At 49.1% G+C, this 17,851-nt stretch overlaps 2 protein-coding genes across 4 annotated transcripts in view; one reads left to right on the forward strand and one right to left on the reverse strand.

Annotated features, from left to right (window-relative positions):
- Window positions 1-17,851, forward strand: part of LOC114052631 (endothelin-converting enzyme 2) — a 47,730-nt gene that overhangs the window by 7,663 nt on the left and 22,216 nt on the right. For 2 of the 3 annotated variants that reach the window (XM_027875326.1, XM_027875327.1), the window contains exons 1-4: window positions 9,073-9,205; window positions 10,225-10,311; window positions 12,561-12,696; window positions 16,594-16,815. In XM_027875326.1, coding sequence (XP_027731127.1) covers window positions 9,173-9,205; window positions 10,225-10,311; window positions 12,561-12,696; window positions 16,594-16,815 — 478 coding nt within the window. In that variant the 5' untranslated portion in view covers window positions 9,073-9,172. Of the gene's footprint in view, window positions 1-9,072; window positions 9,206-10,224; window positions 10,312-12,560; window positions 12,697-16,593; window positions 16,816-17,851 lie in introns of those variants that run through there. The other variant, XM_027875329.1, reaches the window with a different exon arrangement.
- CAMK2N2 (calcium/calmodulin dependent protein kinase II inhibitor 2) lies at window positions 531-1,382 on the reverse strand. Its single transcript, XM_027875331.1, has 2 exons — window positions 1,199-1,382; window positions 531-615 (listed from the first exon to the last, which is right to left on the reverse strand). The coding sequence occupies exons 1-2, from the start codon at window positions 1,365-1,367 to the stop codon at window positions 545-547; spliced, it is 240 nt and encodes a 79-aa protein (XP_027731132.1). The 5' UTR covers window positions 1,368-1,382; the 3' UTR covers window positions 531-544.

The raw sequence follows: 17,851 nt of genomic DNA on the forward strand, positions 1-17,851 counted from the left end.
AGAAAGAGGCTGCGGATGGGGGACCCGCCAGACGCAGGGGCAGGGCTCCGGAGGGGAAGCTCATGCATGCAAGATGCAGCCAGACGTCCCTGGGGAGGGCGGCACGGAGGGACCCGTGTCCAGCTAGCTGCTTAGCTTGCGAACCGGCTGGAGGGAAGGGGCCGTGCGGGACAGGGCGCAGGGAATGAGCAGCGACAATGACATGTCCGTGGCACCGGGTGCCACGCGTTTCTGTGTCCGTTTCTGTGTGCGGGGTGGGGCCACGGCCCGAGTCCTAAAGTGCATGAGCGGGGCGGGCCGGGGGCCGGGCGCTACAGGGGCTCCTGACCGGGCCGCGCCGCCACCTTGGTGCTGAAGCGGACAGCTCCGGAGCAGCGAGCAGCGGCGGCGGCCCGGGCGGAGCCGCTGGGTCCTGAGGCCCCGGCCCGCTGGGGCTGAGGCTGGGCCGGGAGCCCGGGCCGGGGGCGCCGGCAGCTTCATCGCCGTCCTGCGCTCCGGGCCGTTCCGAGGCGGGAACAGGAGCCCGCGGACCGAGCCGGCGCGTCTACACTCCCGACGGCGGCTTCTCCCCCATTCCCTTCAGCACGTCATCTATCCGGTCATCCTCGATCACCACTGCAGAACAAACGGCACCTCAGTCCCGCGCGGGCTCTGCGGCCTTGGAGCCCTCTTTCCCTCCCTCCCTCTCGGTCTCTGCAGCCACAGACGCTCTCTTCAGCTGCCTGTCAGCCAGTCTGCACCAGCCCCCTCCGCATCCCGCTTCCGACCCAAGGTCCCTAGCATCCCAGGCTGCGCTGTCTTTTCCGACCCGAACGCATCCGACCCTGCTTCTCCCCGCCCCCCCAGCTCGGCTTCCAACCTCCCGGCTCAGCTCGCTGTCCCTCCCATCGCTGCAGCTCTCTAGTTAGGCAAGGCGGGCTCCAGGAGTCCCAGAGAATGGGGGCACCGGGGAGATGGTGAAGGGCGCAGAGCAGCAGCTGCTGCTGCTGCTGGGGGACCCCTTCGCGCGCCCCGCTTCCCTTGCCCAGATCCAGAATCCGAACCCTGAGAGAGCCTGGGGCTGCGGCAGGAGCAGCCCAGCCAGGGGATGGAGTAGGGTTGGATGGGATGGGGAGCCGACTGGTGGGGCGATGAGGGGGGGGGGGCGTCGCTGGAGGCTGGTTTCTGGGTCAGGCGGGTGGGTCCCAGGCCTCCCTACCTCTCTTGGCCCTGCCGATCTGGCCCAGCTTAGGGGGCCGTTTGGCTTGGTTGCCCGCAAAGAAGGAGTTGGTATCCTGGAGGCGGCAGCTGAAGGAGAGATCTGAGCCCTCCGGGTCGGCGCCGAAGCGGCCCATCTTGTCCTCGCTGTAAGGGAGAATTTCCGACATGGTGCAGTCTGGCTGTCAGGAGGACTGAGCGAGGACCACTGTGGGGTGTGTTGCGTGTGTGTCTGTGTGTGTGTGTGTATCTACGTGTGTGTGCGTATGTATGTGCGCGTGTGTGTGCGCGCGCTTCTGTGTGTGTGCGTGTGTGTGTGTGTGTGCGTGTGTGTGTGTGTGCGCGCGCGCAACGCGAAGCTGTGGGGGGGGCGGGGGGAGGGGGCAGGTAGCCTGCCGTCTAGCTGGGAGCAGCGCCTGCTCGCCAGCCCTCCTCCTCTTCCTCCTCCTCCTCCTTCTTCCAGTCCAGAGTGAGTCCGGGGCCGAGGGAGCCCTACATCATAAGGAAAACCGGCGGAAGAATGAAGTCATGAAGTCATGCAGCACCCGGGCCTGCAATGGGCAGGGGGCTACCGTGCCCTCCCCTCGTAGCCCTCAATCTCCCCGGGCCGCTGGGCTATCTGAACCGACTGAGAAGCTGGCGGGCGGGCGGGCAGGCAGGTGGGGGGCACGGCGCGGCGGAGCCCAGGAGGCGGAGGCGGAGGGGGCGGCGTGTGAGCGACTGGAATGACAATGAGAGGCCGGACTGCGGCAGAGCTCGGCGGGGCGGGGCCGGGCCGGATAGGGAAGGCCGGTGACAGTCCTGGGGGGGGTAGAGGGGGAAGCGGAGATAGGGAGATCCGAAGACCGGGATCGCGGAAGCACGGAAAGGGAAAGGACACGGTGAGGCCGGAGCCCCGGATGGTCTAGCCCTGGTACAAGCCCCACAACAGTTGGCTAAGAGGGGTGGGGGTGGGGGGGTCGCCTGGGAGCCGCGTTGACTCCACAGTCACCGCAGCAGCCGCAGCTCGGACCCCGAAACACCTCTGCCCCCTCCCCGCCGGCTGAAGTCCAGACAGAATAACCCTGGCGTGGAGCCTACAGAGAGGGCCTGGCTGGGACGAAGTGGGACGGGGGCGTAATCGGGGTCAGGGCAGGGCTGGGGGCACGCGGCATCCTGATGTTCCTCTTCTCCCTTTGCTGTCTCCCTATCCAGAGTGCTTCCTCTTCTCTTCTCCCCAGGGGCCACGTGGGGGCAAGAAACTGGGAGGGGGAGCGTCTATTAGCTCTTCCCACCTTCGGCGTTGCTGAACTCCAGCCATCCTCTCCTGTCCCTCCGATCCGGGAGGATTCCTCTCAATGGCGGTGCACCAGGACTCACACAGACGCCAAGCCACTGTTTCATTGAGCTAGGGGTGGGGGAGGGGTGGGGAGTGGCGAGGAGCGCGCATCACTAGAGGCGGCTTCCACCCTTCCCTTGCCTCTCCCCCCCACCCCGGCTGTCCCTCCCCCCCCCCCAGCCCTTTCCCCCTAGTCTAAATAGCTGTCACAGTCACCGTCACCGGAACCGCTTACCATGCGTGACACGCAGATGTGCACGTGGGGCTAGGCCTCCGGCTTCCTCTGCCCACCTTTCTCCTCCCTACCAGCGTCACGCCTAGCGTCCCGATGCCTAGGACACGCAGATACACCATGTCCCAGACACAGGTCTGCTGTTACTACAAATGATGAAGACAACCAGAACCCACTTCAGGGAACCTCTAAAGTGCTTCCTCTCTGCACTCTCTGTTTTCATCTTCAGCTGCCAGCCCAGGTTGGGTTGGAGGAGGGCAAAGACTGGCATTATGATCCCTATTTCACACGTGCAGAAACTGAGTCTGGAGGAAACCCAATCATTGATCGGAGGGTCATAGAATTAGAGCCGATGGTTCCTTAGTTACTAGTTAATCCAACCGTTTCCTTTTACGGATCAAGAAACTAAGGTGTTCAGAGAAGCTGCCTGGGTCATTTAGCTCATCTAGGTAGAGTCTGGATTTGAACCCAAGTCTTATGACCCCAAAGCCGGGACTCTCCGCACCTGTGTAACCTTTCTATGGTTCCCCCAATCTGTGGAAGGCTTGAAGCCATGGGCTCCAGTCCTGACTCTGAAGCTTCCTGAGCTGGGGCTCTCTTCATTTCTTTGAGCCAAAGTTAGGCTAGCTCTCTCTAATTCTGCCCCTCCCACGGAGCCTCTGGGCCACCACTGGTCACCCTTTATGCCCCCAGGTACAGAGGGAAGGCTTTTCTAGAGCCTGGTGCCCCTCTGAGGCCAAGTCCTCCAGCACAGCCTCTAATTCAGCCCCCTTCTAGAAATCTGGGTCAGGGTGAAAAGGGCTTCGCCATCACCATCAGCTAGAGGACACAGCTGGAGTAAAGGAAGCTGGTTACTTTGGGACATTACGATTCTGCTGGTGGCTGGCTCTGACTTGAAGTCAGGCAGTGACATTTATGAAGAGTCTACTGAAGACTGACCCAGGTCTTTATAAAAAAAGTTTTTATTGTCATTCTTCTCTCTCTTCTAATCTCAATCTCATTTTCCCATGGCTCTCCCCTTTGTGTAACAAGTACAAGGCAAGTCTGAAAATGCATGCCTTATTCTGTGTCTGTAGTCACCACCTCTCTACCAAAACAGGAGACATGAAGGCATGAAGATAGTTGAATGCAAATGCCTTTAGCGTATTTTCCTGATCACTCGGGACAGGGCAGACTGACTGCTCTGTGAATCTGCTCACCACCCGTGAGGCTTCTCAGACCCAAACTCTTTACTCTAGCCACCGATCCCCTAGAGGCTTTGTGGCCCCTTATTTTCTTTTGCATTTGCAGTATTTAGCACAGCACCAGCATTTAGTAAGCACCTTGTAAATGCTTGTCAATTCACTGCTTAGTTCATCATTCATTTGGTCATGCCCTGCCCCACCCCCTTCAGTCCCTGTGGCCAATTTCTGAGCCTGTTCCTTCGTTTGTGGCCAGAGCTCTTGGAAAGCATGTATCTCTTCAAAAGAAACATCCCAGCATTCCTTTGCTGCTACAGAATGACCAGTGCTGGATTCCTTCTATAGAGAATATATAAACTATCTAAATACATATAGGTCCAGACCCAGGGACAGACTGTATTTCACCAGAATACCAGTCCAACTTTACTATTTGCATTGCTATGTGACCCTGAGAGTCACACATCCTTTATTGGTGTGTTTGCTCATCTCAGAGGGGTTGGGGGAGGTTGGATGAAATGATCTCCAAATGACTTCCTGCCCTAAATCTATGGTGCAGTAGCCAAAGAAGGAACAATACTTGAGTTAAAGTTAATGTGAATGATCATTAGTAGACATGGATGATGACCATGCAAAATTGCCTGAGGAAGAACAGTCAGACGTTTAGCAGGAAAACCAAGGGAGACTGGTGTCAGAAAAAAACCAACTGCAGATAGTATCCAGGAGGAGAGAGTGGGCAGATGGGCTTTGGAGTGGTCAGAGAGGGTGATGACTAAAAAACAGTCATGGTGTGGGCTTGTTTGAACTATGTTTTTGTTATGTAAGAGGTTTATGGATGGGGGGCAAAGTGTATTGAGGAATAATTGATGAAACTCTCAAAGCATGAATAAAACTTTTTTTTAAAAACAAAAAGGGAGAGTAATTTTTCATTATGAAAAGAGGTGGAGGCCTCCAAAGACCAATTTTGAGAGAGGATGGAAGAAGTAGAATATGGGTGAGGTCAGTGAAGGTCAATGAAGCTTAAACATATGGACAAGGGGACTAAGGGATCTCATGACAGATGATGGCCTCAGTCTTTTCTGTAGGATAGAGAATGATGTCTGTTGAGGGTTGTTGGGTTGAAGGCAGAAGAGAAGATTTAGAAGAGCTACCCTGAAGAATGTGAGAGAGAATAAGTCAGACCTGGAAGAAAAGATTGATTGTCCTGCAGCTGATCTGAGGGAATCGAAGGCAAAATTTTGCCCAGGACCCAGCCAGGAATTTCCTTCAGCAGCATCTGGTCCCTTGAGATGAGTGGAGAGGGCAGATGTAGAAATAATGTTGGGATGAAGGTTAGGGTGGGAAAGGTCCAAGAGTCAAGAGGTTCAAAGGGTCTGGACCTGAGGGAACTGGGCATATAATGTTGGACTTGGTTGATATGCTGGTTAGTTTTGCCAAACTTTTTTCTTTTTCATCCTTTGTTATAAAGGATGTCTCTTTGAGAGGGGACATGGGGAGGGAAATATTGGGAAATGGAAGAAATGAACAAGCAAAAGATATTAATAAAAGGTGATTTTGAAAAGAGATCTGTCAGAATTTGTGTTGCCAGGGGTTTGCTAATAGCAACCAGTCAACATGGCATAGCGGCTAGTGGGCTGGACTTTGAGCCAGGAAAACATTGTTGAATCCTGACTTACTAGCTGTGTAACCCCAGACAAGTTATTGAACCTCTGAGTCTCAATTTCCTTATCTATAAAACTGGGATAATAGCACATGCTTCATTCAATTAAAAGACATTATTAAGTGCCTCCGAGTGCTAGGTACTGTTATAGGCTCTAGGGATGCTCTCGTAGGGGCAATCAATAAGCATTTATTAATGGCTTACTATACATTGCAATAATCACAAAGAAAAACTGCAGGCATCTCTTGCCCTCAAGGAACTTACATTCTAATAGGGGAGACCACATATAGGAAGGTAACCTTAGAGGAGAAGGCTGGAGGGTTGAGGAAAGCCTCCCGGAGGAAGTAACAATTGAGCAGAAGTGCAAAGGGGACCAGGGATTTTAAGAGGTGGAGATAAGGAGAGAAAGCATCCTTCCTCCTAGGGACAGCATGGGAAAGAGATGGAGTGTTGTGGATGATGAATGGCTGATATAAGCTGGTCAGAAGACTGAAGAGAAAGGCCAGCGGTCCCTCATTTTATAGATCAGGAAGGTGAGGACCAGAGAGGTTTGGGGATTTGCCTAGGGTCACTGGGATAGTAAATGGTGGAACCAGGATTCAAACACAGGTCTTCTGATTCCAAAGCCATCATTTCTCCCCGTTTTGCTGCTCTGCCTACCTGCAGAACAGGGGCTCTTCATCCTTTTGTGCATGTCTTTGTCAGAGATCTTCATGAATAGCACAGAAAATCATGTGCCTATGAGGTATTGGGGGGCTGATCTGGACTTATGGGAAAACCTGAGAAACTCTGGGGATTCCTTGCCGATTTCTAAGTCTGTAATTCTATTTAAGTATTTGGAAATCATCCAGATGGTCAATAATGACCAGGAGAAGTAAAAACAAAACATTCTCTTCCACAAAGACTGAATCCACCATTGTCATTCCTTCGTCATCTAAGTGTTCTGTGCCAGGAACAATTTGTGAAAAGATGGGAACAGTAGAATAGCTGGGAAAGGGGACATAAATTGGGTCATTATTCAAACTCCTGGACTTCCCTTGCCAAATTATTGTACCTTGTTAAAAAAAAAAGAAAAGAAAAGATGAAGTTAATGCATTAGAACAAAACAAAATCAGCTTATTTAAGGAATGACAGAAGAGAAATTTCACTAGAGTGGGGAAGTTCCAGTGTAGACCTTGTGGCTTCAACATATGGAGGGGAACATGACAGATCTTTCTAGCAACAAGGATCTGCAATTCTTCTGTAGTTCTAGTTGTCTGGGGCACAGCTAAACTAGGTGAACTGTCCAAGGCACAAAGTTCATCTGTCAGGAGCAGTAATCGTGGCAAATATTATGTAAGGCTGTAAGGTTTGCAACACCAAAAATTTTTTACAGATATTACCTCAATTGAGCCTCATAACAGCCCTGGAAGGTAGATTATTATCTCCATCTTAAAGATGGGAAGACTGAGCTTGAAAGAGATTGTGTGATTTAGGGTAATAAAATCATTGATTTAGAGATGAAAGGAAACTTAGAACTCAGCTAGTCCAATCCCATTCATTTTACAGATAAGAAAACTGAGACAGAGGTGAAGTGATTTACTCAGAATCACACTTCTAGTGAGTGTCTAAGGGAGGGATTTGAACCCAAGTCCACTGTCTTATCCATTACATAACTGGCCTAGTGTTACATAGCTAATACCTACTGAAACAGGATTTGACCTCAGATCTAGGTCTTCCGCAACAGTATTCAGGGTGCATAACATCCAGAGTGAGGGAGAACCTAGTCCTCCTGTTCTTGGGCTAGGTCAAATCACGTCTGGAGTGTTGTTTCTAGTTCTGGGCATGGCATTTTAGGAATGACAGACCGGTGTGAATCCCATGTGGGGGGAGGTGCCCTGGAGATTATGCATTGAATGAAAGGATCAGGTGATGGAAACAGGAATGTTTAGCTGTAGAAGAGAAGTGGACAGAGAGGGGCTGTGACAACTGTCTTGAAGTATGTGCAAGGCTGCCCTGATTAGATTTGTTTTGCTTGCCCCTTAGGACCAGGAACAAACAGAGACGTTGCAGAGGGGGTCGATTTAGATTTGATGGGAAGGGAACATTCCTAATAATTACAGTGAGTCCAACATGAAAGGGACTGCTTGAAGAGCTCATGGTGTCTCCCTTACTGGAGGTTGTTAGGAAGGGACTGGATAACTACGTGCCAGTGATGGGGGAAGGGGGCTTCATGGCCAGGCATCCTCCATAGGATGACCTCCTTGGTGCCTTCTGACTCAATAGATTCTCTTAGGAGGGCAAGATCTGTTTATTTATTGTTTTATCTACTTCAAGTATTCTCAGGTGTTCAAAATATTGAATGAATGAAAGAAAAACGTTTATTAAGCCTTTATGATATATTCCATACTCTGTGCTGAGATCTGGGGATACAAATAAAAAGTGAAAGTCCCAGCTTTCCATGGAGCTCATATAGATATCAGAATACTGAGTTTAAATTTAATGTTAAAAAAAAACCTTTCAGGAGGCAAAAATAAAATGCTTTGCTTTCCCCCCAAAAGAAATGTCAATGGTTCTCTATTTTCAAAAAGTAGTGCCTAGCACACAATAGGTCCTTAAGAAGTTCGAGCTGATTGAAATGAAAAGATGGGACAATGTGTCTGTGTGTTAACACCGCCTGCAAGACCCTTTTCCAAGGCGGTGGCCATTCTCGAGGGGCTCGGAAACGAAAAGCTGTCGGGGCTGTTTCTGCAGAGAAGGATGGGTGAACTGGGCAAGCGTGCCGAGTGCAAGCCTCTTGTGTGTAAGCTGGGTCGGTGGGTCGAGAATGGGCCACCCAGTGCTGCAGACGAGGGGCAGCTTGGTGAGTGGGCGCTTCTGGGACTGGCCTGAAGACCTCGGTGGTTTTGTTTGTTTGTTTTGGTGGTGGTGGCATTGTGAGGTCTGCGGTGGGAGGATCTGCCAGTCTGACAGACGTCTGTAAACAGGCAATAGAACTCGGGGGCGGGGGCGGGGGTGGGGGAGGCGGGGTGGTGACCAGCGGACCTTGAGCTCCTGGGACGATTCTTCAGGGTGAGTGGGTGCACCCAGAAGGGGAGAGGGGTCCGGAGGTTCAAGGGAGGGAAGAACGAAGAGGTGGCTTTCTTAGGGGATGTAAGGGGTGAGAAGAGAAGTGGAGTTCAGATGGCACGGACAGGGGTGGGCTCTGCTGGATTGGTGGGCACAGGAGTGGGACTAGCCGAGCCCCGGAGTAGCGGTCTGCGTCCAGGGCCCTCCTCTTTTCCCCAAATCATCCCCCCGCCCCCGCCTGGGGTGCTCCCCAGCCGCCTGGGCTCCGCCTCCCACGTCCCCTCCCCTCCCCCAGGTCCGGCGCTCAGGGAGGGGGGAGAACCTGGGAGGGCGGGGGCTGTGGCGACTGCTGCTGCTGCTATTGCTGCTGCTGCCGCCGCTGCTGCCACTGCCGCCGCCGCCACCACCCCTGGAGTTGGCCTTGGCCATGGCGGGTGGAGGAGGAGGAGGCGCTGGGGGCCCAGGCCGGGCAGTTCCAGCAAGGGGGCCGCCAAACCTAGCCTAGCCTAGCCCGGGGAGGTGCCCATTCCCAGCCCATCATGAGCTTGGCCTTGCAGGATCTGGGCGGAGGCGTGAGTGTGGGACTGGGAGCCAGAAACACGGAGGCAGGAGGGTGGGAGGCGGGAGGCTGAGCCCCTGGCTCTGGGGTAGTATGGGATGAGGGAGTTGGCCAGAGGCTTGGGACGAGGGGAGCAGAGCAGAACGTAGAGAAGCATCTCTGGGCGGGTGGGGGGCAGGAGGTGCGCTCCAGATCCCGACTCTCTACCTTTCCACCTCCACCCTTATTCCACCCCAGTCTGGCCCCAGCCCCAGTGCGTCCAGAAGAGACAATTGAGGGAGCGATGTCCTGGGAGGGAAAAGCAAAGAAACACCGATGGGTTGGGGGTGGGGAGCTGCCCTCACCACCTCCTGCCTGGAGTTTCAGTGAATACACAGTGTATATCCCACTTCCACACCCTTACCTCATCCGTAGGCTGTGCCCTGCTCCAGGTCAACCAGTAGGCAGTCTTGGGAGCGTCATGCGAGGGGAGCCCAGTAGGGGAGCTGGCTGCAGCCTTAGCAAAAACAAACAAACAAATTGCTGTGCAATGGGGGAGGGGGGGAGAGGGGGCAGGAAGGGGACCTGCCTTTCCCACCTCCGAACCTTTGCCTCACCCCTAGTCCGTGACCTGGCCCAGGTCCCCTAGAGAGCTGTCCTGGGGGATTGTTTCACTTGAAATGGAAGGGAGGGGCAGAGAAATGGAGGGGTCTCTTTTCCTTGTACTGTGAAACGGGGAATCTGAGGAGAAGGAGTTGGAGAGCTGGGGGAGGAGAAAAGGCTGACAGAATTGTAGACCCCTCCCCTGTACACTTGTCCTGTTCGTCTAGAGAACTACCATACCAGAAGTTCTCTGAGGGCGGATCCTTTTCCAGACCCCCCCCCCCATTCCCCATAGATAATAAATGAATGACTTTGGTTGACCAGAAAGTGCTACAGACTCAGGCGTTCTAGGGATCCACACGAAAGGGATGGGAGAGAGAGGGGGGCCTAGAGGAGGCAAACAGTCTCTCTCCCTCTGACACCTGTGTTTCTCTACCTACATCCCGGCAGATGTTGGAGTATAAGCGGGCTACCCTTCGAGATGATGAGGCCCCCGAGCCTTCACCAGATGGCATTGCTTCTCCAGACACCATGGAGGTCTGCATGATCTATTGGGGGATGGGGGTAGGGAAGAGGGGGCCTCCCTGCAGTCTGCTCCCTTTACCACCTTTTAGTTATGGGAAGCAAGAAGGTGCAGTGGACCTGAACTGGAATCCCAGTTCACACATTTACTAGCTATGTGACCTTTGGCACACACTTTCACTCCTTGGGTCTGTTTATTTGTGTGTAAAATGAGGGGGGATGGACCAGATGATCTAGCTCCAGAACTTTTATTCTGTGACTTCTTGGGCCTCAGTTTCCCCATCTGTAACATGAGGGGTGTTGACCCCCAGGACCTCCAAAGTGCCTTCGATTCCACATGTCCTAACCCTTCTTACCAGGCTGGCCTGACCCCTCCCTGCCTTGTTGGTGTCTACTGTCCCTGAACATGAGACTCATGGTGAGAACCCAGCAGGCTGAGGATTCATAAATGGGCTGGAGGAGTCATTTGTAGCCCCCTGATCAGAGTTAACCCAACTGATTGGTAATATTGAGTTGGTGTTCCCATACAGCCCTGTTTACAAAGCCTTTTCCACACCTTCTCATTTGACTATATTCAAGTATAGTGGGGAGAGGGCCAGCCTTGAATTTAGAAAGTCCTGGGTTCAAGTCTGGACTCTGATACATACCAGCTGTGCCACCCTGAGCAAGTGACTGGCCATCTCAGTGCCTGAGGCAAGCTCTAAGACTCTAATCAGTCAACGTTGGTTAAGCTCCTGCTATGTGCCAGTCATTTATGCTAAGTGATAAATACAGAGAAGCTACAAATCCGTATTGGTGGAGTTTCTACTTGGGTGAAATCCCAGATCAGGACTTTCCTCCACCCCACCTACAAAAAAGGAAGAATTACAGATTCAGCTTACATTCCTCTTTCAGAGGGGAAGCTGGGTATGGTGAGAAGAGCACAGCAGCTCCTCTCTGATGTGAGCGGTATGACCTTAGGCAAATCACTGAAGTTCTCTAGGTCTTGGTTTGCTTCTCTATAGAATGGGGATATGGCTTATAATGCTTCATTCTGCTATGATGTAACTGCCCAGGGTCACGCACCTGGTCTAGATTAGAGCTGAGCTCAGGTCTTCCTGACTCCGAGGCCGGCCCTGTCCCCAAGATACTGTGCTGACTTTTTGCTGTCATGTTTGTAGTCACACAGAACAGAAGGAGTGTTTTGCAAACAGAGCAGTATATAGTAAGATAAGAGTTTGTAATATTCCCTTTGGTGCATCCCACATGAGGCACTGTGGCACAACATTGGCATCGGGACCTCAGTTCTAATCCTGCCCCCTGCTACATTTTGGCTGTGTAGCACCCGGCCACCTTTCTGGGCCCCAGCAATTCTATTAGACTAAAAGTTATAAAATAGTGGCTGAGCTTCATCGGTGAAGGAAGTTTCCCACACTGGGAGTACTCTACACTCATGAAGTCACATGTGTGGACCAAAAAAAAACCCCAGCCCACCTCCTGCAGTCACTTCAAAGATTGAGATCAATTATATAAAGGGCTTTGCAAAGCTCAAGGCACTATACAAATGAGAGGGGTTAGAATTCCGATTACTGGATGTATCTGCCTCTTGACTTTCCTTTCCTTTCCTTTCTAGGCTACCATCAGCATTATTCAGAGGAAAGGGTGATTACTATAAAGTTAGAGGGCCTGGGTTCAAATCCCATGTCTGATGCTCACAACTTTTATGACCTTGAACAAGTCACTACTTAGCTTCCCTGAGCGTCAGCTTCCTTCTCTGTAAAATGGGGGGGGGGGACTGAATGACCTCTGGGATCCCTTCTAGCCTTAGATCTACCTCCCTGGGCTCAGTTTCCTCATATGTAAAATGAAAGAGTTAGATGAAATGACCTCTGAAGTGCCTTCTAGCTCTCGTCCAATGATCCTGTGATTTCATGTTCTCCATTCCCCTTAGAGCACCACAACTCTGAGAGTGTCACTTAGTTGGGTTGTGCAATGGGCCTGGAGTCACGGAGACCTGAGTTCAAATCCTGCCTTAGCCATTTACTAGCAATGTGACCCTGGGCAAGTCACTCAGCCTCTGTCTGCCTCAGTTTCCACCCCTGGAAAATAGGATAACAATAGCACCTAGCTCCCAGGGTTGTGGTGAGGATAAAACGATATCCTGTTTATAAAGTCCTTAGCATAGTGCCTGACACATAGTAGGTGCTATATAAGTACTAGCTATTCTTCTTCTTCTTATTCTAGTTTATAGCTCCTCCCTCTCTTTCTTCACTTTGTCCCCCTAGGTGGGCTTCCGAAAAAGGTCAGGACATCTCTTGGGCTCCCGAACACAGCTAGAACTGAGTTTAATGGGCATCTCTCTGCTGCTGGGCATCTTGCTCCTGGGCTGTTCTATTACCCTGGGGGTCCAGTACAGCCAAGGTAGGTGAGTCCCAGGCTCCTCCCCCACCTTTGGGGGCCAGCATAGAAAATGGCCTGCATCAAATCCCAGTACAGTACTTACTAGCTTCATGATCTTCAGCTTTGGTGCCAAGGAAAACTTCCCGAGGAGAAGGTAAGGGCGTTCTTGAGGGCAGCAGCAATTGTTTTATTCTTCCTCTTTGTAGCAATGCCTAGTGCCCAGAACAGGACCTGTCATTCAGTAGGTACTCTATAAATGTTTGTTGGATGAATGAATAATTAGAAATGTTCCGATGTGGAATGGGCTACCTCTAGAGGTGAATAGAGAATATATACAAAATAAATTCGCAATGATTTTGAAAGGTGAGACTAATAAGTGGGAGATTCAGGAAAGGCCTCTTGAAGGAGATAGCACTTGAGTTTAGCCTTGAAGCAAGCCTGGGGTTCCAAAGGTGAGGAGGGAGAAAATGCCAGGCATAGGAAACTGCCTGGGCAAAGGCATGGAGGCAGGAGATGAAATGTTATGAAATGAAAACTTCAAATACTCCAGTTTGTCTGGTACTTAAAGTAAGTGAGAGAAATTAAGGTGTAATCATTGTGGACAAATAGGCTAAAAACAGATTATGGGGGTTTTAGAAGCCAAACAAAACCAATAAAAATTCTTGAGCATTACAGTGATGTAGTCAGATCTGAGTTTTAGCGGCAGCTGGGTGGCACAGTGGATAGAACACCGGCCCTGACGTCAAGAGGACCTGAGTTCAAATCTGGCCTCAGACCAAACACTTGACACTTACTAGCTGTGTGACCCTGGGCACATCACTTAACCCCAATTACCTAAAAAAAAAAAATTCTCTCTCTCAGATTTGAGTTTTAGACATATCAATTTGCAAGCATAGTAATAAATGCAGCTTTCCTTAAAATGATAAGTAATATGTACAGCATTATCTGTAATGGGGATAAACTAGAAGCATTCCCAATAAGATCAGAGGTGAAGCAGAATATCCATTATCACCATTGTTATTCAATATTGTACTTGAAATGCTAGCTGTAGCAATAAGATAAGAAAAAGAAATGGAAGGAATACGTGCAGGCAATGAGGAAACAGAACTATCACTTTCTGCAGATGATTTGATGGTTTTCTTAGAGAAACCTAGAGAGTCAACTAAAAAAACTAATTGAAACAATTAACAGCATCAGCAAAGTTGCAGAATATAAAATAAACCCGCACAAATCATCAGCATTTCTATATCTTACCAAGAGAACCCAACAAGAAGAGATAGAGAAATTCCATTCCAAGTAACTGCAGACAATATAGAATACTTGGGAATCTACCTGCCAAGACATACATAGGAACTATATGGACACAATTACAAAAAAACTTTAAACAAATACAGATCTAAATCACTGGAGAAATATCAATTGTTCATGGGTAGGCTGAGCCAATGTAATAAAAATGACAATATTGCCCAAATTAATTTACTTATTCAGTGCCATACTAATCAAACTACCAAAGAATTACTTTATAGAGCTAGAAAAAACAGTAACAAAATTCATCCAGAGGAGCAAAAGTTCAAGCATATCAAGGGAAACAATTTAAAAAAAAATGTGAAGGAAGGGGGAGTAGCAGTACCAGATCTCAAACTATACTACAAAGTGGCAATCATCAAAACAATCTGGTACTGGTTAAGAAATAGAGTGGTTGATCAATAGACTAGATAAGGTACACACACAATATACAGAAGTAACCTAGTGTTTGATAAGCCCAAATAATGGGGCAAGTACTATTTGACAAAACTGCTGGGAAAACTGGGAAATAGCCTGGCAGAAAGTAGGCATAGACCAACATCTCACACCTTTTGCCAAGATAAGCTCAAAATGAGTACCTGATTTAGACACAAAGGGTGATATCATAAGCCAATTAGCAAAGCATGAAAGAAATTACCTGTCAGATCTGTGAACAGGGAAAGAATTCATAACTAGTGGCGGGGGGGGGGAAGGCTCATGAGAGGTAATTTTGATTACATAAAATTAAAAAGTTTTAGCACAAACAAAACCAGTACAGCCAAAATTAGAAGAAAAGCGAGAAACAGGGATGGGGAGAGAGGGGGAGAATCCTTGCAACAAGTTTTTCTGATAAAGGTCTCATTTCTCAAATATACAGGGAACTGAGCCAAATTTATAAGAATAAGAGCCATTTCCCAATCGATAAACAGACAAGGGATAATAACAGGCAGTTTTCAGAGGAAGAAATCAAACTCATGAAAAAAATGCTCTAAATCACTAATAATTAGGGAAATGCAAAGAACCCTGAGATACCACCTTACATATATCAGATTGACTAAGAAGACAGAAAAGGAAAATGACAAATGCTGGAAGGCATGGGGGAAAAATAGGTTCCCTAATGCACTGTGGTGGGACTGTAATCTAATCCAACCATTCTGAGGAGCAATTTGGAACAATGCCCCCAAAGCCATAAAATTGTGAATAGCCTTTGACTCAGCAATACTGTTATGAGGCCTATATCCCAAAGAGATCAAAGGAAAAGGAAAAAGACCCATATGTACAAAAATATTTATAGCAGCTCTTTTTTTGTGGTGGCAGAGAACTGAAAACTGAGGTGATGCCCATTAATTAGGGAATGACTGAACAAGGTATGGTATTTGGGGCAGCTGGATAGAGCACCAGACCTGGAGTCAGAAAGACCTGAGTTCAAATCCAAACTGAGACACTTACTAGCTGTGTGACCCTGGGCAAGTCACTTAACCCTAATTATCTCCAAAAAGAAAACTCAACAAGCTATGGTACTTAATGTGAAGGAATACTGTTGTGCGGTAAGAAATAATGAAGAAGATAATTTCAGAAAAACTTGGGAAGACCTATATAAACTGATGCAAAGTGAAGTGAACAGAGCCAAGATAACAATCTACACAGTAACAGCAATATTTTAACAATGATCAACCATGAAAGACCTAGCTACTCTAATCAATACATTGATCCGCCACAATTCCAAAGGACTCATGATGAAACATGCTATCCATGTATAGATGGATAACTGATGGGCTCAGAGGGCAGACTGAAGAATTTTTCTCTTTCTTTTTCTTTTTGAACATTGCTAATACAGAAAAATGTTTTCTTCATGACTTCATATGTGTAATGGGTATTGTATTTCTTGCCTTCTTGATGGGTAGAGGGAGGGAGAGAATTCAGAACTGAAAATAAAATAAAATTAGATTTTTTTAAAAAAAAGGAGTATCAATTTGACAGCTGTGTTCAGGATGGTTTGGGGCAGGGGAGGGGGAGCCAGGGCAGAGAGACTGGAAGCAGGGAGACCAATGAGAGTCAGGGTGAGAGATGCCTGAGGGCCTTTCCTGCCTAGCTGTGGTGAGAGTGTAGATGACAAGGAGGTGGAATCAGCAAGGCTTGGCTACTGATTGGATATAGGATCTTGGAAACAGGGAAAGGACAGAGCTGAGGGTGTCTCCTGAGTGTCCCTTTTTCTCTCCTCAGCATCTTGCACATATGGGTGCTTTATAAATGCTTGTTTGACAGAATCCTGGATTCCTTTCAAGCTCAGCTTAAGGGCCACCTCCTGCAGGAATTCTATTCTGAGTACGCCCCCCATCCCACCCCACACAGTTATTAGTGCCTTCCCCCAGAAGTGACTATCTATTTGCTGTTGACCTTTCCATGTGCATATTGTGGAATGATACATACATCATGGAAAGAACAGGAGCTTTTTGAGGGCAGGAGGTGTAGCACTTAAGTCTTTGTATTCCCAGGACCTTGGCTAGATCCTAGCACAAAGTGGGTACTTAATAAATGTTTCTTGATTGATTGCTTGATCTCTTCTTTGGGCATCAAAGGAGATTTCTTTGATTCTTTGTTGAAGGAGGATCTTTCTCCCTTACCTTTTCTCAGCCACAGTCTCGTTAAATAATACCTGCCTGACAGAAGCCTGCATTCGAGTGGCTGGCAAGATCCTGGAATCCCTGGACCGTGAGGTGAGCCCCTGTGAAGACTTTTACCAATTCTCCTGTGGTGGCTGGATGCGGCGAAACCCACTGCCTGATGGGCGTTCCAGGTGGAATACCTTCAACAGTCTCTGGGACCAGAATCAGGCTGTGTTGAAACATTTGCTTGGTAAGCCACCTGGGTACTCTAGAGAACTCCTGGGGGAGGGTCATACCAGAGGCCAGGGTCTCCTCAAGGAGGGAAAGGTAGGTGGGGACCCTAGTGATGACAGAGACACAGGGAGAGCCACCCAACCAGGGAAAACCCACAGCTGGAGGCCTAATGGCACAGTAGCCAGCACAGACTTCGGCATGTTATCAAATCTCACCTCACAATTACTACCTGCTTTGGATAAGACACTTTATCTTAGCCAGCCTCAGTTTCCTCCTCTCTAAAATAAAAGGCTTGGACTAGACGGTTTCTAAGGTCCCTTCCAATTCTAGATCTGTGATGTGTGCTGCCCAGAGTGGCTGGGCAGAGCAATGGAGAAAGCCTTGGCTTGGGAAGCAAGAGAGAGGAGCTCTAGAGGCCTCTGCTCTTAATTTACTAAAGGGGCAAGTTCCTTTCCTCTCTGGGCCTGTTCTCGCTGTCAACTTGAGAGTGGGTTGAGTACTGTCCAAGGTACTGACATGAGTTAACATTCTATAATTATAAAAACGAATTGTTCTGTCTCTAGAGTGCTGTAAGGATTACAAAACCCTTTCCTCATTAGTATCCTCTGCAGTGTACAGGTCAAGGATTGTCATCTCTATTTTTTTTTTTAATTTCACTATGATTTCTTTAGTGTAGCCAAGCGGTCTCAAACTGGATCCCTGCAGGTGCATTTTGATTTAGAAAACAACGTATGAACGTTATCTATGTTTTGCTGTATTTTTATTTCATCAGCTATTTCCCAATTATCTTTGATTCTGGTTTGGGCAGTGCTTGGGAGTGTTGTGGGCCAAATGTATCCAATGGGCCTCATATCTGAAAGACATCTCTAGTAAAGATTTGGGACCAAATTGTTCTGCAATTCAAAATAGTCTTAGAGACCCAGCCACTTAAGGGCACTGAGAGGGTCACACAATGAGTACATACCAGAGGTGGGACTTGAACCTAGGTCTTCTTAACTTTGAGGCCCGGTTCTCTATCCACTATGCCATACTGCATCTTATATTGTTGTCCA

Source organism: Vombatus ursinus, unplaced genomic scaffold (assembly GCF_900497805.2).
Source record: "Vombatus ursinus unplaced genomic scaffold, bare-nosed wombat genome assembly UNPS02014808.1, whole genome shotgun sequence".
Classification (NCBI taxonomy): Eukaryota; Metazoa; Chordata; class Mammalia; order Diprotodontia; family Vombatidae; genus Vombatus; species Vombatus ursinus.

Coding starts and splice junctions, on each gene's coding strand:
- CAMK2N2 (XM_027875331.1), bottom strand. CDS start 1,367: ATGTCGGAAATTCTCCCTTACAGCGAGGACAAGATGGGCCGCTTCGGC. Junction 616..1,198: donor GATCGGCAGGGCCAAGAGAG/GTAGGGAGGCCT, acceptor TTTGTTCTGCAG/TGGTGATCGAGGATGACCGG.